This window comes from Manacus candei, unplaced genomic scaffold (assembly GCF_025592945.1).
Source record: "Manacus candei isolate 608988 ecotype Guabito, Panama unplaced genomic scaffold, ASM2559294v1 h1tg000028l, whole genome shotgun sequence".
Lineage (NCBI taxonomy): Eukaryota > Metazoa > Chordata > Aves > Passeriformes > Pipridae > Manacus > Manacus candei.
Window position 1 is genome coordinate 43036416 of NW_026138076.1, and position 19882 is coordinate 43056297.

A 19882-nucleotide genomic window follows, 5' to 3' on the forward strand; every position below is an offset into this window, starting at 1 on the left:
ACATTTTCTCCTGTCACTGATTCCATTTGCTTTATTACTTTCAGCCTCTAGCCCACAAACTTGGTGGCACAATCAACAAACCCCTTAGTGGCTGTTTCATCTCTGCTCTATTTGATTTCTCCACTCTGAGTAAATGATTAAGTTTTCATGCATTGGTTCAACCAAAATCTATGTTCACTCAACCACATCCTTTATTGATTACTTCTACTGCAAACAGTAGGCCAAGTGTGATATACATAATTGGACAGTTGTCAGGGGATGTGGGTGTTAACAGTCCTGTTTTCCCAATTGGAAACTGGAATCACCTTGATACACAAATATTCTGCACTGTTTCATTCTCATTCCTTGGACCAAGGAGTCCTTTTCCTCAGAATATATGTTTTTAACTCTCAAAGGTCTGGTTGAATGGATTTAATGATTATACCATATAATATGCTCTTCAAGTTGCACCTGTGCACTGCATATAGAAAACTAGAAAAACTGGAATTAATATTTGTCTAACACTTTAACCTTGTCCTTTAACTTATATAAATCATATTCTGTATTTCTGCAGGGAAACATTTGATTTTCTCTTCTTAGGAAAAAAAAAGATTAAAAAATATATGTTTCTAATTCTAAAATTTAGAAGCCTTTTGACATTTGGCAAATGTTTACAGTCCGGGGTTTTTTTGTATTCTCATGGTATTAAAATACTTAAATTAGGAAAATTTAGTAAATCCAAGTCTGCTTATTGACAACTAGGCTTTACAATAGCATTTACTCATTTACTTGAACATTTCAAGAATGTTACTTTGCAATGTTTTAGCATCCTTTTGTAGCAGTCTCACCCATCTCAGTCACATACAGATAGTCACTGCAATATTGTAAATTTGCAGCTAAGCTTTGCTGTATTTCCTGTTTCATGGCAGGCTCTACCCTTTATAATTACTCTGATAGCATAAAACAGGGAATTGCAGACTTCTGCCAGACTTTGAAAGCACATCTTCCTAATATAGTTTATAATAAAAACTGTAATGTAAGTAAATGCCAGGCAGTCATTTGCTGCAGGAATATAACTTGAAAGTGGTTTAAAATGGTGAGAAAATAAATCACAACTCTTCATCACTTACAGAAACTTCTGTTTCTGTGCATTTCTTAATTAAGACTGGATTTTCTGTCTTGCTTGGTGCCTTGACATTTAGCATGCTACGCTCCTACATTAGTGACTCAAGTTCATGGCTAATATTGAGGTCAGCTGGAGTAACACTTCAGCCTTAAAGGGAAAAGAGCACAGTGCCTTACTCACAAGCAACCACAGATGTCCATCTTGCAATCACACTGCCGAGGTCTTATATTGTTAATATGAGTGGCTTTATTAAAAAAAGGGAAATCTGCAAGTGTTATTGTCAAAGTACATTAGCCAATTTTCAGCTTAGATTCAGCTGTGACCTCAGGTTGCTCTAATCTCACTGGGATTTGGGGGTGGCACCTGCAATCCATACTTTATAGGTTTGCCTGTGTGACCCTGGCAACCTTTGATGCACCCAGCCAAAGTGCAGTATTACACTCAGGGAAAGGCTGTCACCCCCAGAACTGAGAGACAGCGCTGTTATGGGGCTGCTGCTGCACCACCAGGGTTCTAGAGCATGAAATGGCAGCTCTAAATGACAGCAGCACAAAAAGTCTTACTGAAAAAACAGCCTTCTTATCTCCTTCCCTTGTTTTGTCAGGATGTGAGGTCCACCTGTGTTGAAAACGTTATCATCTTCTCAGTAGAAAAAAAATTAAAATAATGGAAAATTCAAAATCCCTGTTAAATCATCACCTGCACTTTCATTCTTGGATTTAAAATATGGCCCAATATTCTGAAGAAAAATGTTGTTATATTTTGTTGAAAGGATTCAGTTCTGCCCTCAGACGTTCTGTGTGGACTAATCTCATTGGGCTCAGCACAGGTAGTGCTAGAGGCCATTTGGAAATAAAATTAAGTCATGGATGAGTCATCACAAAGTCAAGTTACCTCAGAACAAAGGGACAGGTCTTCAGCATCTGGAGAAGCCATCTGAGTAAATATTTAATTTTGTCCCTGTCCTTTTCTTCAGTCAGGGGAAGTCAGCTGAAGCTTTGAAGTACTTGGGAGAGTTTATGAAGAATGCTGAGAATGCTCATCTAAGCCAAAGCATGGTGGATGCAAATGTATTACTTGGGAAAGTTCACAATGAAAGAGTAAGTACTAGTTGCATAATGATCTCAAGCAATTTGGTTTACTTCATGGTAAAATACTGATTTTGCTTGTCAGATGACCCAGGAGGATTTGATCGAGGTACTGCTTACAAGAGTTACCAGATGAGAAGGCACTGTTTGACTAAATAAAATATGCCTTAATTTTTTTGGAAAAGGTGGGAATTTCACACCATATTTAACACTTAGGGTATTGTTTTTAGAATAGATGAATAAAACCTCCAAATTCAGATCATGGTAAACCTCCAGTGTTGTGAAAAATCTGTATCCAAATTACCATTGAGGCCATACGTGCCCATAAAGAGTCATCAGTTAGTGCAAATGAAATTTTATTGCAATATACATTAATGTATGATGCATTGCATACTAATAAGCCATTTTTAATCTTAGCTTGATTTCTTGCCTACATTCTCTCAGCCAAATTTATGAAATGGGTACTAGCAGCAAGTAGTTTGTCAAAGGTCTGTGCTAGTAGTGGAAGACCTTTCTCTTCTGTATTACCTCCATGCATCTTTGATTTGGCCTGTTTGAATCAATAGGTGGGCAGTGGTGGAAAATATTAAGCTGGAGGTAACTAAGACACTCCCTTTTTCATAGTGTCTAAATTCTTTTTTGAAGTGCTTCTTTCAGACCCATGTGCCAGTCTCAGAACAGTTCTGTTGGCTGCCTGTCTGGGTAGCATTTTCCATGCTTGCTGCATTCCTTACCGTGTCTAGGGATGCAGTGCTTGCACTGCAGTAGTTCTTGGGTTTTGAAATCACAAGGGTTAAAAACATTACTGCAGAAGTGAAAGATTCATGCTGAGCCCTTTAACACCTATTTTAGAGCTGAAATGCTGCACGAAAATATTTAAATACGGTAAGTAATAAGAATTTGTTCTGCAGACTGGACAATGTGGAAATTAGGAAACACTTTCACTTTGAATAAAATAAAAATAGAAATACCCTTTCAAAATCACCCTTTCTAACCTCTGTTGTCTATATTTTGGTCATAATTTCTATGTGTAATATATTAAACAGACTACTTCCCCTTTTGACTTATACTACCCCCAAATGCTTTTTTTTTCCGGATTCCTCTTACAGAGAACTTCCATCTTTCTCCCCATGCATGCTAATATTTTGTTTGACCTTACCAGATATTAGAGCAGTTTTGAATTTAGGAGAAGCCACTGCAGAACCGGGCATATTATTTCAAGGCGACTTTCCTGAGCCTTAGTAAACTAGAACCCACCAAAAGTTTTAAATAGTTCAGGCAGTATGAAATACCTCTCATTTTTTAAAGAATTCATGTCATTTGCTATCACATAACCACTCAGATAGTATTATTAGGTCCCTGTGAAATTCCTCAAAGCTTTGAAAAAACCCTCCTTTCTTACCCTTTTTGACAAACTTGAAAAAATTTTCATCTGATTTTCTCTATAATAATTAAACATTAGACAAAACCAACACTAGAGCATGAAGCTACTATCCACTGTTATACCATTGTGTAATACCAATGTAAAATGTACTACTTTTCAAGGCTGGATTATACTACCTAGTTTTAGTGAGAGATGTTACTTATTTCCCAGCAATTTAACCTCTTCATCTTTAGATTTCTTCAAGCTTTGTTTTGGTCAGGTGGTATGTTACATTTTAAATTAGAAGCTCGCTCCTCCAGCTCTTCTTTTGACTCCATCTCTGATGCTTACTCAAAGTAGATTCATGGAAAAGAAGAAATATGCAAGAGATGAAGAAATATGCCAATAACTATTTTAGCTTTTCATCCTACTATGATTTTCCCTAGTTTTCTTTTTATTCCCCTTTGATCAAGAATTTGAGAAGGGTTTTTCTCCTATATTTCACATAAAAAATAGTTCTTGTTTTATTTTTTAGTTCTTCTTAATGTATTATCTGCTGTAGTTTATACTCCTTTTTACTGGATTCATAAATGTTGGATTTTTGTATTCTGTAGGATAAAGAGAGAAATTATTTGGGTTTTTTATTTAGCAACAGTTGACATACATTTCTCCTACTATTTCTCTTTTTTGTGATTAGGAGTAATCCCTGGGGTTTGGTATGCCCTTTTCTTCACCCAAAAATGTGTAGGTTTTAATTTCTGTTCTTTTCAGTGCTATAGGTCTGTCACTTAATTGTTCTCTTTCTTTCCATTTTTAGGATTTATTTTCTAAAATTTAGTACCACCATAAATTAGGACCTTTCCTCCCGCAGATATGTTGAATGTAATGAAACAATAGTGATAATTTCTAAATGGCCTGACTGGAATCAGAATTAATACTTAAGCACTGATATACTTGCATTTGTGTGTTCAAAATACTGCACAGATAACCAAGAAACAATTCAGTTCCTGAGAAAGATATGAGCAATGCTCATCTGGATTTTAGGGGTCAAGGAACAGCAAGGGAGAGTGATTTGCTTAATGCCCTACCCTGAGTCATTCTGTGGGCTGAGCTCTCCACTGCAACATCTCTCAGGTGCCAGAGGAGTAGGCTCTAAAGTCAAGATAAAATACAGGTGACTACTAGTTTTTAAAATTCTTTTCTTTTTTTATCTCTTCTTTACTAGGGGAACTATATTGAAGCTTTCGAATATTTCAGTCAGGCTTCTGAGACAGCCAAAACTTTAAACAGTGTGCCCTTGGTGGATGAAACAAAGGTTTACTGTGGCATTGCAAAGGCTCATCAGCTGATGGTGGCATTTAACAGCCATGTAGCAGCAGAAGATCCCGTCAGCCTCAAGTACCTGCTGGCATGGAAGGAAACCAGAAGTGACATGTGCACTGACCCTCTTACAGTCGGTAAGGCATTGGTTATGAAACACATTAGAGCTCTATTGTCCTCAACAGTTAAGTCATTTTTCTTATAGAGCTTTATGAAATTATTTCCTGGGCTTAATCCTTGTGCTGAATGGAGGTTAGATTTACTCCTTTGTGTGCTTATTGTAAAGGCTGAATTAAATAAGTTAAAATACAGGATAGTAGGGAGAAACAGATAGTAGGAGTTGCTCTGGATTGTAACTTACTTTTTTTGGTGCTGTTTGCAAACAGTGATGTATTACTTTAGTCAAATATCATTATTTTAATCTTTACAGAAAATAATAATAATCTTCATTTGCAGTACATTTTTCAGGTGCATCCAAAAACAAGTTCCCTGTTGCTAAAAATTAGAAGTAATTTCTGCTTGACGTAGTTCTGAATCCAGAAGAATGTGCTGGATAATTTTTTGTATCTCTATACTTGACAATGGAGAGGAAGGGAAAAAATAAAAACAACTCTGGTTTTTTTAGTGTATTTCCTTGGCTCAGGTGGAGTAGAGACAAGGTCTCTACTTTGTGTGGAGTAGACCTTTGTCTTCATGGGTTAAATTTTCTTTGCTCTTTTTCCCTTGTACTATATATTAATACAAGAAAAACTGAATTATGCATTATCTCCAAGTACTGATAGTATTAAACTGTATCATACTGGGGAAGGAAAAGGGATAAATGTACTCCACCTTGAAACTTTCTTCTCTGCATTCATGTGACCAGCATGAGTCTGCAGTACTGTGGAAATAAATGGCATCTGGGCCAAAGTTATAATATGGAGCTTCAGGGTTGTGGTGTTATTCCCTCAGGTATCATACTTGTAAAGACAAAAACCTGCTTGTCTGATGCTTTCTTCTGTATCTCCCCCTTTCATAGAATTGGAAAATTAAGTATAACTTTAGTTGTAAATTTTATATATAAAATAAGTGGTAATTAAAGATGTTAGCAGTTTAACAGGGGCCAGGATACCAGAGGCAACACTAGAAGCTACTGAGAATTGTTGAACAAGGACATTCATTGGCATGCTGAAGAGATGAGTTAGATAACAGTGTTTTAAGTTCTAGTGATGGTAACACTTTTACAGTGGCTATATATATATTTGTGATTTTTATCTCAATAAGTGAATACCTAGCACACTCACAGATTTTGTTGACTGTCAGAGTTATTTGGGTGCATGTCTCCTGTGTAGACCTGTAGTGCAGATGCCAAAATTTCCAACAGAGATGGCCAAAGAAGAATCCAATTTTATACTCATTTCATTTGAGGATCACTAACTGTAGCTGATACAAATAGGAGGCCAGCAAAAATCAACAATGGCAACAGCAAAAAAAACCAGGAACCTTGAAGAGAGAGGATGATCTTTGTTATCTCCAATGTGTATTTTAGTTCTTATACCTAACGAGGTTGTCTGTTCAACTTCTATACATTTCTTTCTGCAGTCAGTTGTGAAACTCATTTATATCCTGAAATATGTGCCTCTTTAAGCTCGAGATTCATGCTCCTCTTTAACAGTACTTCAGGGATAAACAGAGTATGGTTAGAAAAGCCCTTTATGTCCTGGCAAGCATGGTACCAGAAACAAGTTTTGCCTGCTGAGATTCTCTTCCTTCTGTATTTGTGCCTGGTTTACCCTCTGTTACTTTCAGTATTGCAGTTTTCATTTCAGTTCCAGTTCGCTCCAGGAACCCTGTGGCTACTGCATATTTAGCAGCTCTTCCAGTTCAATATCATTCTTCTCATTAGTGCTCCAAGCTTACTCTCATGATACCCAGATTACATCCAGGAAAACATAGTGTCACACTGTCAGCACAATCTGTAACATTCTTCATGTTTTGTGTGCCAAATCTCTCGTTAGTACTGGCATTACATTTTTAATATCTTTGTCTGGCAAAACATGACCTGGCACCAATTCAAGATTAGGATTCACTGCCTTTGAGTTTCAGGTACAGCCTTTATTCTACCTTCCAGGAGACTGTCTGTGCATCCTATGATGAACTCATCACTTAGGAAATTCCTGCTGTGATAATAGAGCAGTATTTCTAGCTCTTTCAAACAGCTCAATGTCGATAATCTACTAGATTTTTCTCAGTCTTTTTCAGGATAAAACAGATAAAGACAAGAATACAATGGTAGTTCTTAATCCACAGGGGAATTTAATGAAAAGGAGAAGAAAGGTAATAAGTTTTTATTTCTAACTGTTCTGACTGAACATTTCTCCTGTGACAAAAAAATAAGAGTAGTTTCTGTATTCTTAGGCAAAAGAAATACTTAAGCTAGTGGAGGAACAATTACATTTAAATTCAAGTGCTGCCATACACCTTATGTCTTTCAACCAAGACTTATTTTCTAAATCAATCATTTCAATAACCAGGCAGAAAGAACCATTAATTACTCAATTTACCTCAACATTTATTAATAAAATAGATGTTTTGACCAGAGTTGTCATGGACAAAAGGGATGGGGTTGTCAGAAAACAATGTTTATATAAGTGCAAAGGAGGATGCATTTATATCTATTGCCTTTGACTCATTTACCTGACGTCACTTACAGGAGGGTTATCTGTGCCAGTGTGAGATGCCACTGCAACAACAAATATGTTTTTATTGTTCTTTTTATGTTTAGTCAAATGTATAAAAAACATTATAAGCAGAATCAGTTGGCAAAAAGGCTTGTGACTCCACATTAAAGCCTAAAAAGGAACCCACAGCTTGACTAACATTGTCTGATGAGAAAACATTTCACTGGTCTTTCAATAAATAATCTCTTGACTTGCTGCCTTCTAGAGGAGAGAAGAATAATTAAAGGTGCTGAAGGCAGGAAAATTTTGAATCTGGTTTTGCATATTGATTACATGAAATGCTGACCAGAAATTGTTTTCTGTGAGTCTGGCAACTCTTAGTCCAGATCATTGCATCTGGCAGGGCTGTGCCTCAGCAAGAGCCCTTGGATGCTGGAAACCATTTAAACACTTTTGAGAGTAGACTTAAAATATATTGTTTTCCTCATACTACAAAGTCTTCAATTGTTTTCTTGAGAAATAGTATGTGTATGTGCTTTTGACCACAGTTTAGATTCACATTCTTTGACTTCGGAGAACTTGGCAAAATTGACACATTTTACCATAGGTTTTCTGTGTTTGTTTTGTTGGGGTTTTCTTTATGGTGGTTTCAAATGCTGCATAAATGATTGTCCTTACCCATGTCATGAATTGTGAAGTCTTATGGTCAATGGAATTATCTTGCATCATCAACTTCAGCATGATTAGGACTATTTCTAGCATTCCACACTTGAGCAGCCTTCAACGTGATTTAAAATGCATGCACCAGCTAAACCTATATAGCTTTGGAAAATACAGTCTAATGAACTTTTGTTCTTACTCCCAAATATGTAGTCCCTCAATATTCTTTCTCTAGCTTCCTCTCAAAGATGTAAGGAATGGTACATTCCCTAGTGTGATTGTGTCCTTTTTGTTGTGTAAAAAGTTAAGTTTTCATCCTCCCAATTCACATTTTTCAAAGTGCTTCAAGATGGTTTATAGTCATTTCTCTGTGAAACATTTTTGGCTAGCACAAAATTGCTAATTTGTTTAAATATAGCAATCTTACCAGGTGCATTTTTGATTGAGCTTGTACGTAACTTTGTCATTCGTTAATAAAAGGATTATCCCTCAAGAATGGGAAGGTCAGAAGTGAGATATGAGATCAAAGATTATGTTACACAAATTCAGTTAACATTTCTCTACTGTAACTTACCACAGCTGTGTAATTTATGGGCCATTTCGGTAATAGTGTCCAACAGCAGAACAGTCTGCTTCATAATGTGATAAACTGCTTTTTTTTTACTCTCTCTTCTTTCTGAAGTACACTACCAGGAAAACTTCAAATCTTGTCTTTCCTTCTCTAATAAATTTTGTTGGTTACCTCAAATGCCTACTAAATAAAACTGCCATGACACTGTACCCAAAATGCTTGACTGCAAATCCAACCCTATCTTCATGTGCACTTTGTATTTGCCCAGTACCTGCTTATTGGTGCTTGCAGATTTTTTGATCTCAGAAAATTTAAGATTAAGAAAATGTATGGTTCACTGATCAGAACTAGAAAATAGCAAACCTTTGTACCTTATAAAGATATACATCCATTACGTAGTTCTTATATGATGTCAGTGGAAAGGTAGAGGCTTGTGTTAGCATGTTCCTTTCACTGCATGTTTTAAATCTAAAGCTCTGCCAGAGATTTTGGGATATCACGACACTGATGTGAGACTGCAAGTATTGTGCACGTGTGTGCACTCCCTCAAAGCCCCTGTTTTGTGTCTGTTATATTGTTTGGATCATTTGTTAGTCAGTAAGTTCTATTCTGCAGTTAGCAAGCACAGAAGGCAAATATCTAGGCTTGTGTGGTGACTGAAATTAGCACACAGTCTTAGTGTTTTCTTTTGGCATGTTTCTTCTTGATAGTATATTAATGGATTTTGTAACTAATTTGTCAAGTAAAGATCATTAAATGTATATGCTATCAGTGACAAAGTAGCTAGACTGAGTTTGAACTGAGGCCAAACTGTGATTGTTCTTCTCAGTCACTGCTGTAAAGAAGATGGGAGTGATTCAGACCCTTGATTTGGAAGGCAGCCAGGATGCCCATGCCTCCAAACGATCTTTTGGGCACCCCTTCCCTCTCAGAGGTCTGTTCACTGTGCAAGAGTCTGGAGATAGGATCTGCAATGGACTCTGCTTCAAGCTCTGTATGGTTATGGATTATGTCAATAGTGAGTTATAAAAGCTGAGAGTTTATTTAAGTTTTCAGAATGTATTGTTAATATGACAAAAATAATGAGAAATTGAAAGGTGTTTTCTCAGAAAATGCAACTGAACATGAGGTAAGGAAATTATCCACTTGTTCACACTGGTAAATAAGAACTATGACTTTAAATTATGTAAAGTAGGTGTGTGACCAAGTACAGACTGCAAGGCTGTCCCTATGCCAGAGGCACAAAGGCTCACTTCTTAATAAGCATTTTGAAAGTAGTTCAAAGGTTTCCGTGTCCCCTACAGAAATTCTCAGGATGGCTTCTGCACATTTTTGTGGGGTTTATCAAATAGAATTATTTGATCACTTCTGGAAAAATACAGTGGTTAAAAATGCTGAAATATATACATTTAGGAAACCTAATAGGAAAAAAAAAAGTTGAGAGGTGATTCTGTCATTTGTCTCCTTAAAATTTGCTAAACTTGTGCTTATTCTTATTCATATCACCTAGCACTCATTACTTGCTAAATTTTATCTTGTCTCACCTTTAGCTTTCAAAAGTATCAGTCATTTTTTGTACTGCTGTACCTTTGATAGGAATGCTAGATATCTTAACTAAGTGTTGAAATAGAGCATGCTTATGTATAGATGTTCATGGCATGGAACAGGTGTGTTTCTGCAAAATCAGCTTATGTACTTCATATATCTTTTGTTATTGATTATTAACTGGGATTCGGTTTTTTAAGTATGTGATTAAGTCTGCTTAGTGATACACGCTGATATTTTTAGAAAGTGAGAGTGATTATTGCTTGGACTGCAGAAAGAATTAAGTGTGCAGCAAAGGACTGAAGGTGACAAGGAAGTTTTTCAGCACATTATGATCAGTGACCGGATGCACCAGATTCTCATTGAAGAGCCTGAGAACACAGTATAAACATCTGTGTCAGTTTTTCCATGAGTTTAGTAGATTGTTTTATTTACTTTGATGGCTGAAGTTTGTCTGAAAAAACATGAGAAGGGAGGGCTTGTAGTCAGTGTTCTTGTGCTTTGTACAAATTCAATATCCAGGGGTTTTTGCTGGGATTTCTTTTTAAATACCAGCTTAAATAGTTGGATCAGGTGTGTGGATTGATGGTACCATACTTGGGAGGAGGGTTCACAGAACATTTTCATGTTTAACCATGGAATAATGTGTTAGAAGTTTTTCCGTAGTCTTTGCAAGAGTTGGCAGTTCTTTTATGTCTAAGCGGTGGTAAAGGCTCAAAAAAATCGCTATCATCCTGACTGTGTGATTGTGAATGTTCTTGTCATCTGTAGTTACATAAAAACATCTTAACCAGAGGAGAATTTGGATCTCATCTAGTTTTTTTCCCATCTGATACTTTCTATGGAAACATCTAAATCTTGCCATGCATTTCCTTTAGACACATCCTGTGCTAAACATTGTTGGCATCCAGCTGTGTTTTCTCAGACAAGCTTTCTAGATCAGCAGAAAATGGTTCCCTAAATAAGGTGAATTGTTCTTTCTTGTGGAAAAAAAAGTTGGAAGTGATGTTCAAACTGCAGTATATTGTCAGACCCTTTAGTGTAGCTTTATGCACTGAACTTGTGTAGTCTTGTGCACTGCACTGTTGGTACTTCTACATAAGTGGAGTTCCTTACCAGTTAAAAAGTGAAAATTCTCAGGGCAGGGTCTCAGTCCTGCTCTGATTTTATTGGACTCTTGAATGGTTCAAAAGAAATTGAAGCTCTTGCCCAACCACATTAGGTCACTTCTGGAGAAATCCTTGAATTGAGGCACCTCAAGTTTTAAGTTTCACTGCCAATGAAAGCATTGACAAAGAGAAGAATCATAAAGCAGGAGCTGTTCTCTGGCAGTCCCCTGATGTTTGTAGGGCCAAAGTAGGAACAGCCAGTTGGCAAACTTTTGAAGTGGCTCTAGTGCCTCTCCCCATGTACCCACCACAGGCCCCCTTTCCTTTGCTGCATATGTGAGCAGAGGTGTGTCTAGTGGTTTTATGCTCAAAAAGGAAAAATGGATCCTCATAATACACCAAAGGTCAGGCTTCTGTGCTTTTGTTTAATATTGAGATGGTTGTTGTCACTTAGAATTTGTAAAGAACCTTTTTAGTGTTGTCTTCAAACATGCCAGCCAATGCAGACCTCAGGCCACCATGAAAACAGTTCTCTGCTGCAAACTCTTCTTTACCCAAAGCTTCCCAACAGCCTTGGGAGACAGAAAATCAAAGCCAATACAAAGAAACTGTACTCAGTGCATATTTTCTGTAACAGAACCCTCAGGTCTTCTCAGGAGTCACAGTCAGAGTATCAAACACCTTCCCTCTCCTTGGTCTTCTAAGCCAGTTTTCTGCATCATTGAGAAGGTTTTTTTCTGAAATGTTTCCCCTCGCCTAGCTATATCCTTTTATGTTCCTCTTATGTTTAAGTAACAAATTCCTGTTTTTATTAAGACTCTGTGATCTGAAGACAGTTGAGATTTACATAATTTACATTTGGAATGAGCCAATCTGTAGAAAAAAAGTGAAGTGTCATACACCCACAATTTCATGCATTTATGAAACACTCTTTCTTTTGCCCAAAAATCCACCTCTCTTTTTATTCTTTTGTATAGTCATCAGAGATATTTTGTGATTTTTTTGAACTGTTTCTGAAACATCTATTATCTTTTTGTTTCTCTTCATTCCCTGTCTGTTCTCTTGTTTTCTCAACTGTTCTTTGCTTTTAAATTGCAAATTATTCTCTATCCTTCTTTGGCCCCACACCTTCATTCCAAATGCCAGTTTTATACATGTTTGTGCCGATGTTTAGGGAGTATAAGTCAGATAGCTCTGTACCCAGTAGCTAGCATCTCAACTTATACCCTCTTAGGTATATCTTTTGTGCATGTAGTAAAATCAACAGGAGTTTTTTGAGAGTTTTTTCAGTTTTTTCTTACTGTTTTCATGCTGTTCATCAAGCTCTGTGTTTTTATTGTGTCGTGATCAGAGCATGCAGTGGAAAGAATCACACTTCTTATTGAGTATCTTGATAAGTTGGGTAATAGGAAATTGTGAAGTATCAAAATGTCCTTTAAATAGATCTTAATCACCTGTGTGAATGGATTGACTAAGTTTAAGTATACGACTGGGTGATTAATTAGCTTGAAGATCCAAATGCATGCTTAAGTAGATGACCATGCCTCTAGGCTCACTCACTTGTTTCTACTCACTCAGTTAAGCATTCAATATTATCTATAATCCAGAATATTCCCATTTAAGGGCTCATACAAGTCTTGCCACAGTATTTTCCATAGCGTGTCATACAAGTACATAATTTTGAACATGTAGCTACTATCCTACACTACTGACATTAGTAAATATCAAATAGAGTAATTGATATGGAGAAATTGTTCTTAATCAAAGTTTTTTTTCTTATATTTCCATATTTGGTACAGTGGTTTACTGTGATTACTTTTCCTTAAAATTCTGGCATATTTTTTTAATTTTTGAGATGTAGCTGCTACAGGTACTAGTCAAACACAAGGTAGCTGTTGTCAGCTCCTGTGGGGAATTAATCTTCTGCAGCAGTTTTTGCAATGGGAACTGCAAGTGCCCAGCACCTCATAAGTAAACCTTATGTTTATTCATATGCTAATGACAGTGTCTGTGAAAGCCAATACTCAGCCTGTGTCTTTTCTATGAAGGTGTGTTTTGTGCTGTCTGGTATTTATAGATCACATGAACACAGATATCAAGCTGTCTGGTCATGTCTGCACATCTCAACTGGGCATCTGTTAGTGCTGTGCATTTAACTAATGGCTGATATAAAATTGAAGCTGTAAAATGGAAGATGAGTGTGCTATATGGCAGTCTTGCTCAGCTCATGTTGTACACCCAAGGAATTTGAGGAATAAGGACTTCAGACCGTACCTGAGTAGCCAGTGTCAAGGAAAAACAGAATGTTCTCGTTGGTAGGAACCAGGAGAGGAAAGGCATGTGTGCTGCACAGTATTTACTGACTTCTTATCTTGGGTGCAGCACTTGCAGCCCTCTGTTTATCTGACACTTCAATCTCCTGGTAGAAAATGTCACTTCAGGGTGCTATGGAGCCCAGTCTTTGACTCCGGAGTCTTTCAATCTGCCAAACAGTATCTTGAAATGTGCAATTCCCTGAGAGTGAGCTCGTCCTCACTGGTACCTTTAGCTCAGTTCTGAGAATAATATTAAAACAAATTATATTTTATTTTGTTGATATTCATACAAGTATGCACATTTATGCTGCAGTAAGAAGAGAATTGAGATAAAACATTGGTGATTTCAAGCATTAAGAAATCAATTGATATATTGAAGGATAACTGGATTTCTGCTCTTGTCTTCTCTTATAGATCTTGAAAAGGCTCCCTGTTCATACAGGGGAAAGCAATACTTCAGTTGCTGTATTAAAACTGTTAGTAATGACTGCAACAAGTTAGCTGTGATTACAAGAAAAAAGATAGCTCAGGCTAATGACATGGAATTTGATTTAGATAAATCTAATTTTGCTGTAGTTCAAAACAAAATATTTCTTTCACATACTTTGTTAAGTTTTTCATGATTGTACTGCAATTACATTAGCCATTTGGAAGGTGGGTGTGCATGTGAAGTACATGTACATATATATATACATGTGCCTAAAGGGAGAAACTGCATGGCAAAGAGAGGAGAGTGTTGTATATATGTTATAAATTGTGGGCCAAATACTGCTTTTTGTTATGCCAATAAAATCTTATTGATTTGAGGGGGTGGCACAAGAAAGCAGAATTCGTCCCTCTGAGCTGCATTATCAAAAACTTGAAGGCAAGCAGAGGTTCAGATAACAGGGGGAAGTGCTAGGTATGATATTCATGCTGGAGAACATAACCTAGATAAGAGGGAGGTTCCAAGTGAGGGTATTCTAATTACTGGATTTTAGTGTATCATATTTTATGTTTCTAAAAAGTAGTGTTTGAGCATGTGTGCTGCTACTCACTATTCTTATTTGTAGTATATTTAAGGAACGATCATACAACTAAAATGTGGAAGGTGCAGGAGGAGTCCTAATCCATCCATAGGAAAATACGGGGTTAAAGTGGACTATATTTTAAGCAGCGTTCAGTTGACTTGCTGTGTGGGGAGAGACTGAGCAGCCCTGGCTAATGACTTGTAGGTACTGAATCCTCAGGTCTCTCAGGTGGTTTCACTCGGCCAGTTTCAGCAGAATGATGAAAAGGTTGAGATAAAATAAACTGACAGTTGCTACTCATCGCAGGCAGCAAGCTGTACCCTGGCAGATGAGACCCTGGGAGCCCTCTTTTTTAAACAAAGGCTTTCACTGCAGTGAGCAATGAACTCCACACAAAAAAGGAAAAGGAGAGAGAGATTGGCAGCTGGTGACCGACAGGAGGAGGGAAGGGAGGGAAACTGAGAAACACAGCAATTGTTGGCTAATTAGAAGCCATTCCCACCTACTTAATACCAACCCATTAAGCAGAAAACACTTTTCATCTTACTCTCGCTGCTACACATGACATTATACTCCAATCAATACCCTCCCACTGGCTGCCCCACTGCCCACAAATGAATACATTGCAGTTCAAGAATGCAGTAATTGAGTTGGGGCAGTGAAACTGCAGCTCACAGTCAAGATCTTTCTCTGAAGATACGAATGTAGTGATTGTGATGCCTGGATAAAGAAATCAAATCCCTATATTGACAGCTGTCAACAACTGGCAAATGGGTGAAGTCAGCAATGAATCCATTTTGGTTTTGTATTGAAGTGACAATAAGTGGGTTTTTTCAGAGGTTTTTTTTTTTTCCCATTTGAATAAGAGATATAGAGAGTTTACACCCAGGTGTTTAGATTTTTCAGGGCATTTTGAACTCTGATCTTCAGTTATACCTACAAAATATATATATATATATACACATCATTATGAGCATGCAACAATGCATGTCATCATATTTACAACTGCTTGATTTTATTTTTTTTTATTTTTAGGCTACATTTCCTCAGGCTATTTTTTAATTTCATTTAAGTCTTCCTATGGTTTTTAGGGGTCACCTGAAAATATACAATTTGGTCCAACATAGTACATTGTGCAGTAGGATCTTATATTTCACTCATTAGAATCTTACATTTAACTTCTGTGTTTAGATTCTTGCAATATTTTTTTTCCAAATTAAATCCCTTGTTCCCTGAGCCATCTGGAGTTGGTAATACTATGCACAGTCTGCAGCATAAAGTAATACTGTGCAGACTGCAGTATAATTCTTTCTTCACACCAGTTTTGTCACCACAGAATCAAAACAGCAGGACAATGTTACTCTTCTTCCTTGGATAGACTGAAGAAGATATCAGTGGAAGTCTTTTGAAAGTGCTGGAAGGAAGTTCCAGTGCAAGACACAACATCTCTCCATCCCTTTAAATTCCAGAGTGAACTGAGTATCAATTCAGGAACTAAGATTCCTTACAATGCAAGTTTGAAGACATCTTTTGGATGCAGATAAACTGCATACTGTGACATCTGATATTTGCAGGAGGAGGCAACCATCATGTGTGCTACTCATTGTCACAATAGTATTGTGGCATTTTCAGCACGGCATGTCTTCATATGCTGTTTGTTCAAGTCGTTCTGCATAATTGTGTAATGTGCTGTTACCTTGCCCAAGCTGAGCCTTGAATTCTTAAGTCAGGCTTTTTGGCTGTGCGATAACTTAACCTGCTACTTGGATCTCTAAACATTTAGCAGCTTGTCTGTATCTGAGTAAGAACAGTTAAAGCTGAGTGTCAGTCAATAAGGCTGACACAGTAGCCAGTGTTTTGCATCTTTTGAAATTGTAAGCTAAATAACAACAAACTGCTACTTCGTTGCCTCTTTCCAGTTGTTTAGTAATATTTTAAGCTTATTGGTTTAATTATAACTAATTTAAATTCAATGAATTTATTTCCCAGTATTATAAAGCACCTTGCAGTCACCTTCTCTGAGTATGCTCCGTGGGTTTCTTTTGATGTATGTTAATGGCACTCTTAGAAAAAGATTTGTCCTCAGTACAATCTGTAAAGAGGAAAGAATTGCCTTCTGATGGAGAGATCTGGAATCTTCACCACTTGAGAAGATGCAAGAACCCCTGACACAGGAGTTAAAATGATAAGGAATGGACACAGAGGTTTTATTTACTTACCTGCATAGGACAGTCAAAGCTACATTTAGTTTCCACATAGGTACAATCTGCTTTTTAAAATAATCTGGTTCTAGCATTTGTCTCTGTACACTATGGGACTTTGGTTCATTTAAACACAGAAGTGTACAAGTTCAGTCTCACTTTGACTGGATGCCAGTTAGAAGGATCAGAGGCAGGCTAGGGAAAATGTGGAGAGCAGTTGGCAGTCTTTCTGTTCCTCAGTGCCAAAGCCTGTGGGGTTAATTTGAAGATACTCAAATCACCTTGGCATCATCATCTCTAGTCTTTTCCAGAACTGTGGAATTTAATGAGCCAGGACAATAAGCGTAGGATCATAGAAAAATAGTAATGGAAAGGACTTTAAGAAGTCACCTTCTGCAGCCCTACATAGAAGCAACTGTACTAAAGTAATTTCCTAGAGAATTTTGCTTTTTCTCTTCTTAAAAAAATCTGGCAATTGATTTTCCACAGCATCCATGAGCAATCTGTTCTAAACAGTAAAATTATGGAAAAAGATAGAAAGCTTTTCTCTTGTCTAAAACTGTGTGTAATTCAAACTGTTTATTCTATCCAGTGCAGGCTTCAAATTCATTCCTGCAATCTTTGCAGAAAACTTGGAGAAAGGAATTATCTTATGCATACTGGTGTTTAGTAATGAATTTTATAGTGATTTCTGAAGGTTTAAGGTTATAATGATTACTTAGGCTAAGTATTAATTATATATGACAGAACATAGTTCTTTCTTGTGAGCATGACTGATGGAAGGAGGTAGAAAGCTGATGTAAGGATCCAATTTCCTTTTTATTTATTTTCCAGTTATACTGTCCACTAGGGCTAGTCCATATACACTCAACTGAGCACAGTAGATTGATATCCACTCCAGCAGGGCAGGAAGAACAAGGGCTTCACCTGCAAGAGATAGACCAATGCAGAGGGAAAGGTTGCTGCTTATTTTTAAATGGTCTCTCTAAGTGCTGTGAAGCCTTGTTATTCAAAGTCTCTTACATAATTCAGGATTCTTCTCCTTACATAAGTTTCTGAAGCAGGAAAGCAACTAGATTTCTGAATTCATCTGACTGAGTTAATCCACTCATACTGCAGCTCTTACTAGAGATGCAACTGAACTTAGGTGAAATGCTTTAGATCCTTATTTATGATTGAGGATGTATTTTCTAGAAACCCAGACAGAAGGTCTGAACAGTCTCTTTATCCATTCTAGACTGTATCTTTTGATACTTCATAAACCAGATTGATTTTTCTCCAAGTTCAGAGCTCAATATTTGATTCATATCCTCAAAAAATAAAATTATACAGTACTACCATGTGCCTTCATAACTCTGGATTCTTATAAAGCTGTACTGAGTCCTGTTTTGCCAGTCTTCTGTAAAGAAAAATAAAAATATTTACAAGCAAATGGCTCATCTTTTGAGCCCTTGTCAAATGCTTTTATTTTCTTTTCATCAATTCTTTTTTTCCCTTCTATGGCAAATTAAGGGTTTTTTTTTCTCATCTCGGTTCTTCTTCTGAAACTATCTCCCATAGTTCCCTCGCTCTAGTTTCTCAACTCAAATTCTTTTCTAAAGGTACTCCTGTTTCTATCCTAACTATGATTTATCAATAGCTGCCTCTGTTAGTAAAAGCTTCCTACAGAGAAGGTTCTACCTGAGTTAGAAGCTGGCAAGACTGTTGTTTACCTAGGACTCAGTCATGGAAATGAAAATCTGAGGCTATATTTGTCTTCTGCTGAAGTTATAACTAAGGGAAGAGAGTACAAAAAGCATCAATCTTCAACTAGATCAAATGATCAATAAAACCCACTCAGATTGCATCCAGCAAACACTCTGCTTAAGGAGACACTGCTTTATAAAAATGGCTTCATCACAGTTGAACAGAAAGTGTATCCTGTGGAAGCAGTTACGGCCAGGCAGCAAGCTGATCTTCCCTACATTCTTTCACTCCCTGTGAAATAGAAGTGTGTTTGATTTTCTTCTACCAATTTCAGTTGTCTCACTGTGCTGCGAATGCTCCAGATTGATGGAGCCTCTCTGGAGAAAAAGGATGTTTCTTTCCCCTACTTACAGGTACACCCCACACTGCAGAGGCACGTACTAGCTTGGTTTTTATATTGGGGTTGGGGATGTGTGCTCTTAAAGGAAAGAAGAAAACTGTGAGACTTAAAACTAAATATGTTGTCCGTTATTGATTTCCATAAACTTGAGCTTCATGTTCAAGTTCTTGTAGCCATTGAGTCTCCATAACCATGGAGTGCCTCTCTATCTATAAACATTTTCAGGTATTTGTCTCTAAGGATGCATGTGTGGGACCTGCTCATGTCTGACAGAAAAAGCCACATTTAGTTAAGGGGAAAACTTCTTTTTTTTCCTGACCTTGTAATTTCTGCGTACACAGAACTTTGTGGTCTAGATATTAAGGAGGCTGTTGCATTTTATTTAGGCTAGACTGAGGTTTCCTATGTGCCTGAGAGTGTCAGTCTCCATGGATAAAGCAAGGGCTTAAGAGCTTCTGAAGTAATCATTACTGAGAAGACTGAAGGATTGTGCTTTTACAGCTTTCTGGAAACAGATGAAAAAAGTTTTTCTCCATCAGTGTTGTTTTAATTGTGATTCTGAAGTGTCTGCAGCTGATACGTGTTTGGCTACTGCCAGAGTCAGCTGAAACTTTATTTTTTATTTAATATTTTAAGTTATAGTTTTTATTTTAAAAGGGATTAAAGGGATTCATACATGCACTACACAATGAATTATTTTTTTAATGAATCCTAACTCTTTATAGATCTTTCCTGATTCCAAAGGTGTCTCCATTGATTAATTTTGGTGCAGTCCTCTATGCCGTACTTTGCATGAAATACATATATATGTGCGTGTTTGGCAATTGCCTGTGTAGTAATCTTCCTGAA

At 37.0% G+C, this 19882-nt stretch overlaps 1 protein-coding gene across 9 annotated transcripts in view; it reads left to right on the forward strand.

Moving 5' to 3' along the window:
* The window catches only part of TTC29 (tetratricopeptide repeat domain 29), a 380444-nt gene that overhangs the window by 326915 nt on the left and 33647 nt on the right, over nt 1-19882 (forward strand). For all 9 annotated transcript variants that reach the window (XM_051790953.1, XM_051790955.1, XM_051790959.1 and 6 more), the window contains 2 exons: nt 2082-2205; nt 4782-5013. In XM_051790953.1, coding sequence (XP_051646913.1) covers nt 2082-2205; nt 4782-5013 — 356 coding nt within the window. The remainder of the gene's footprint in view (nt 1-2081; nt 2206-4781; nt 5014-19882) is intronic.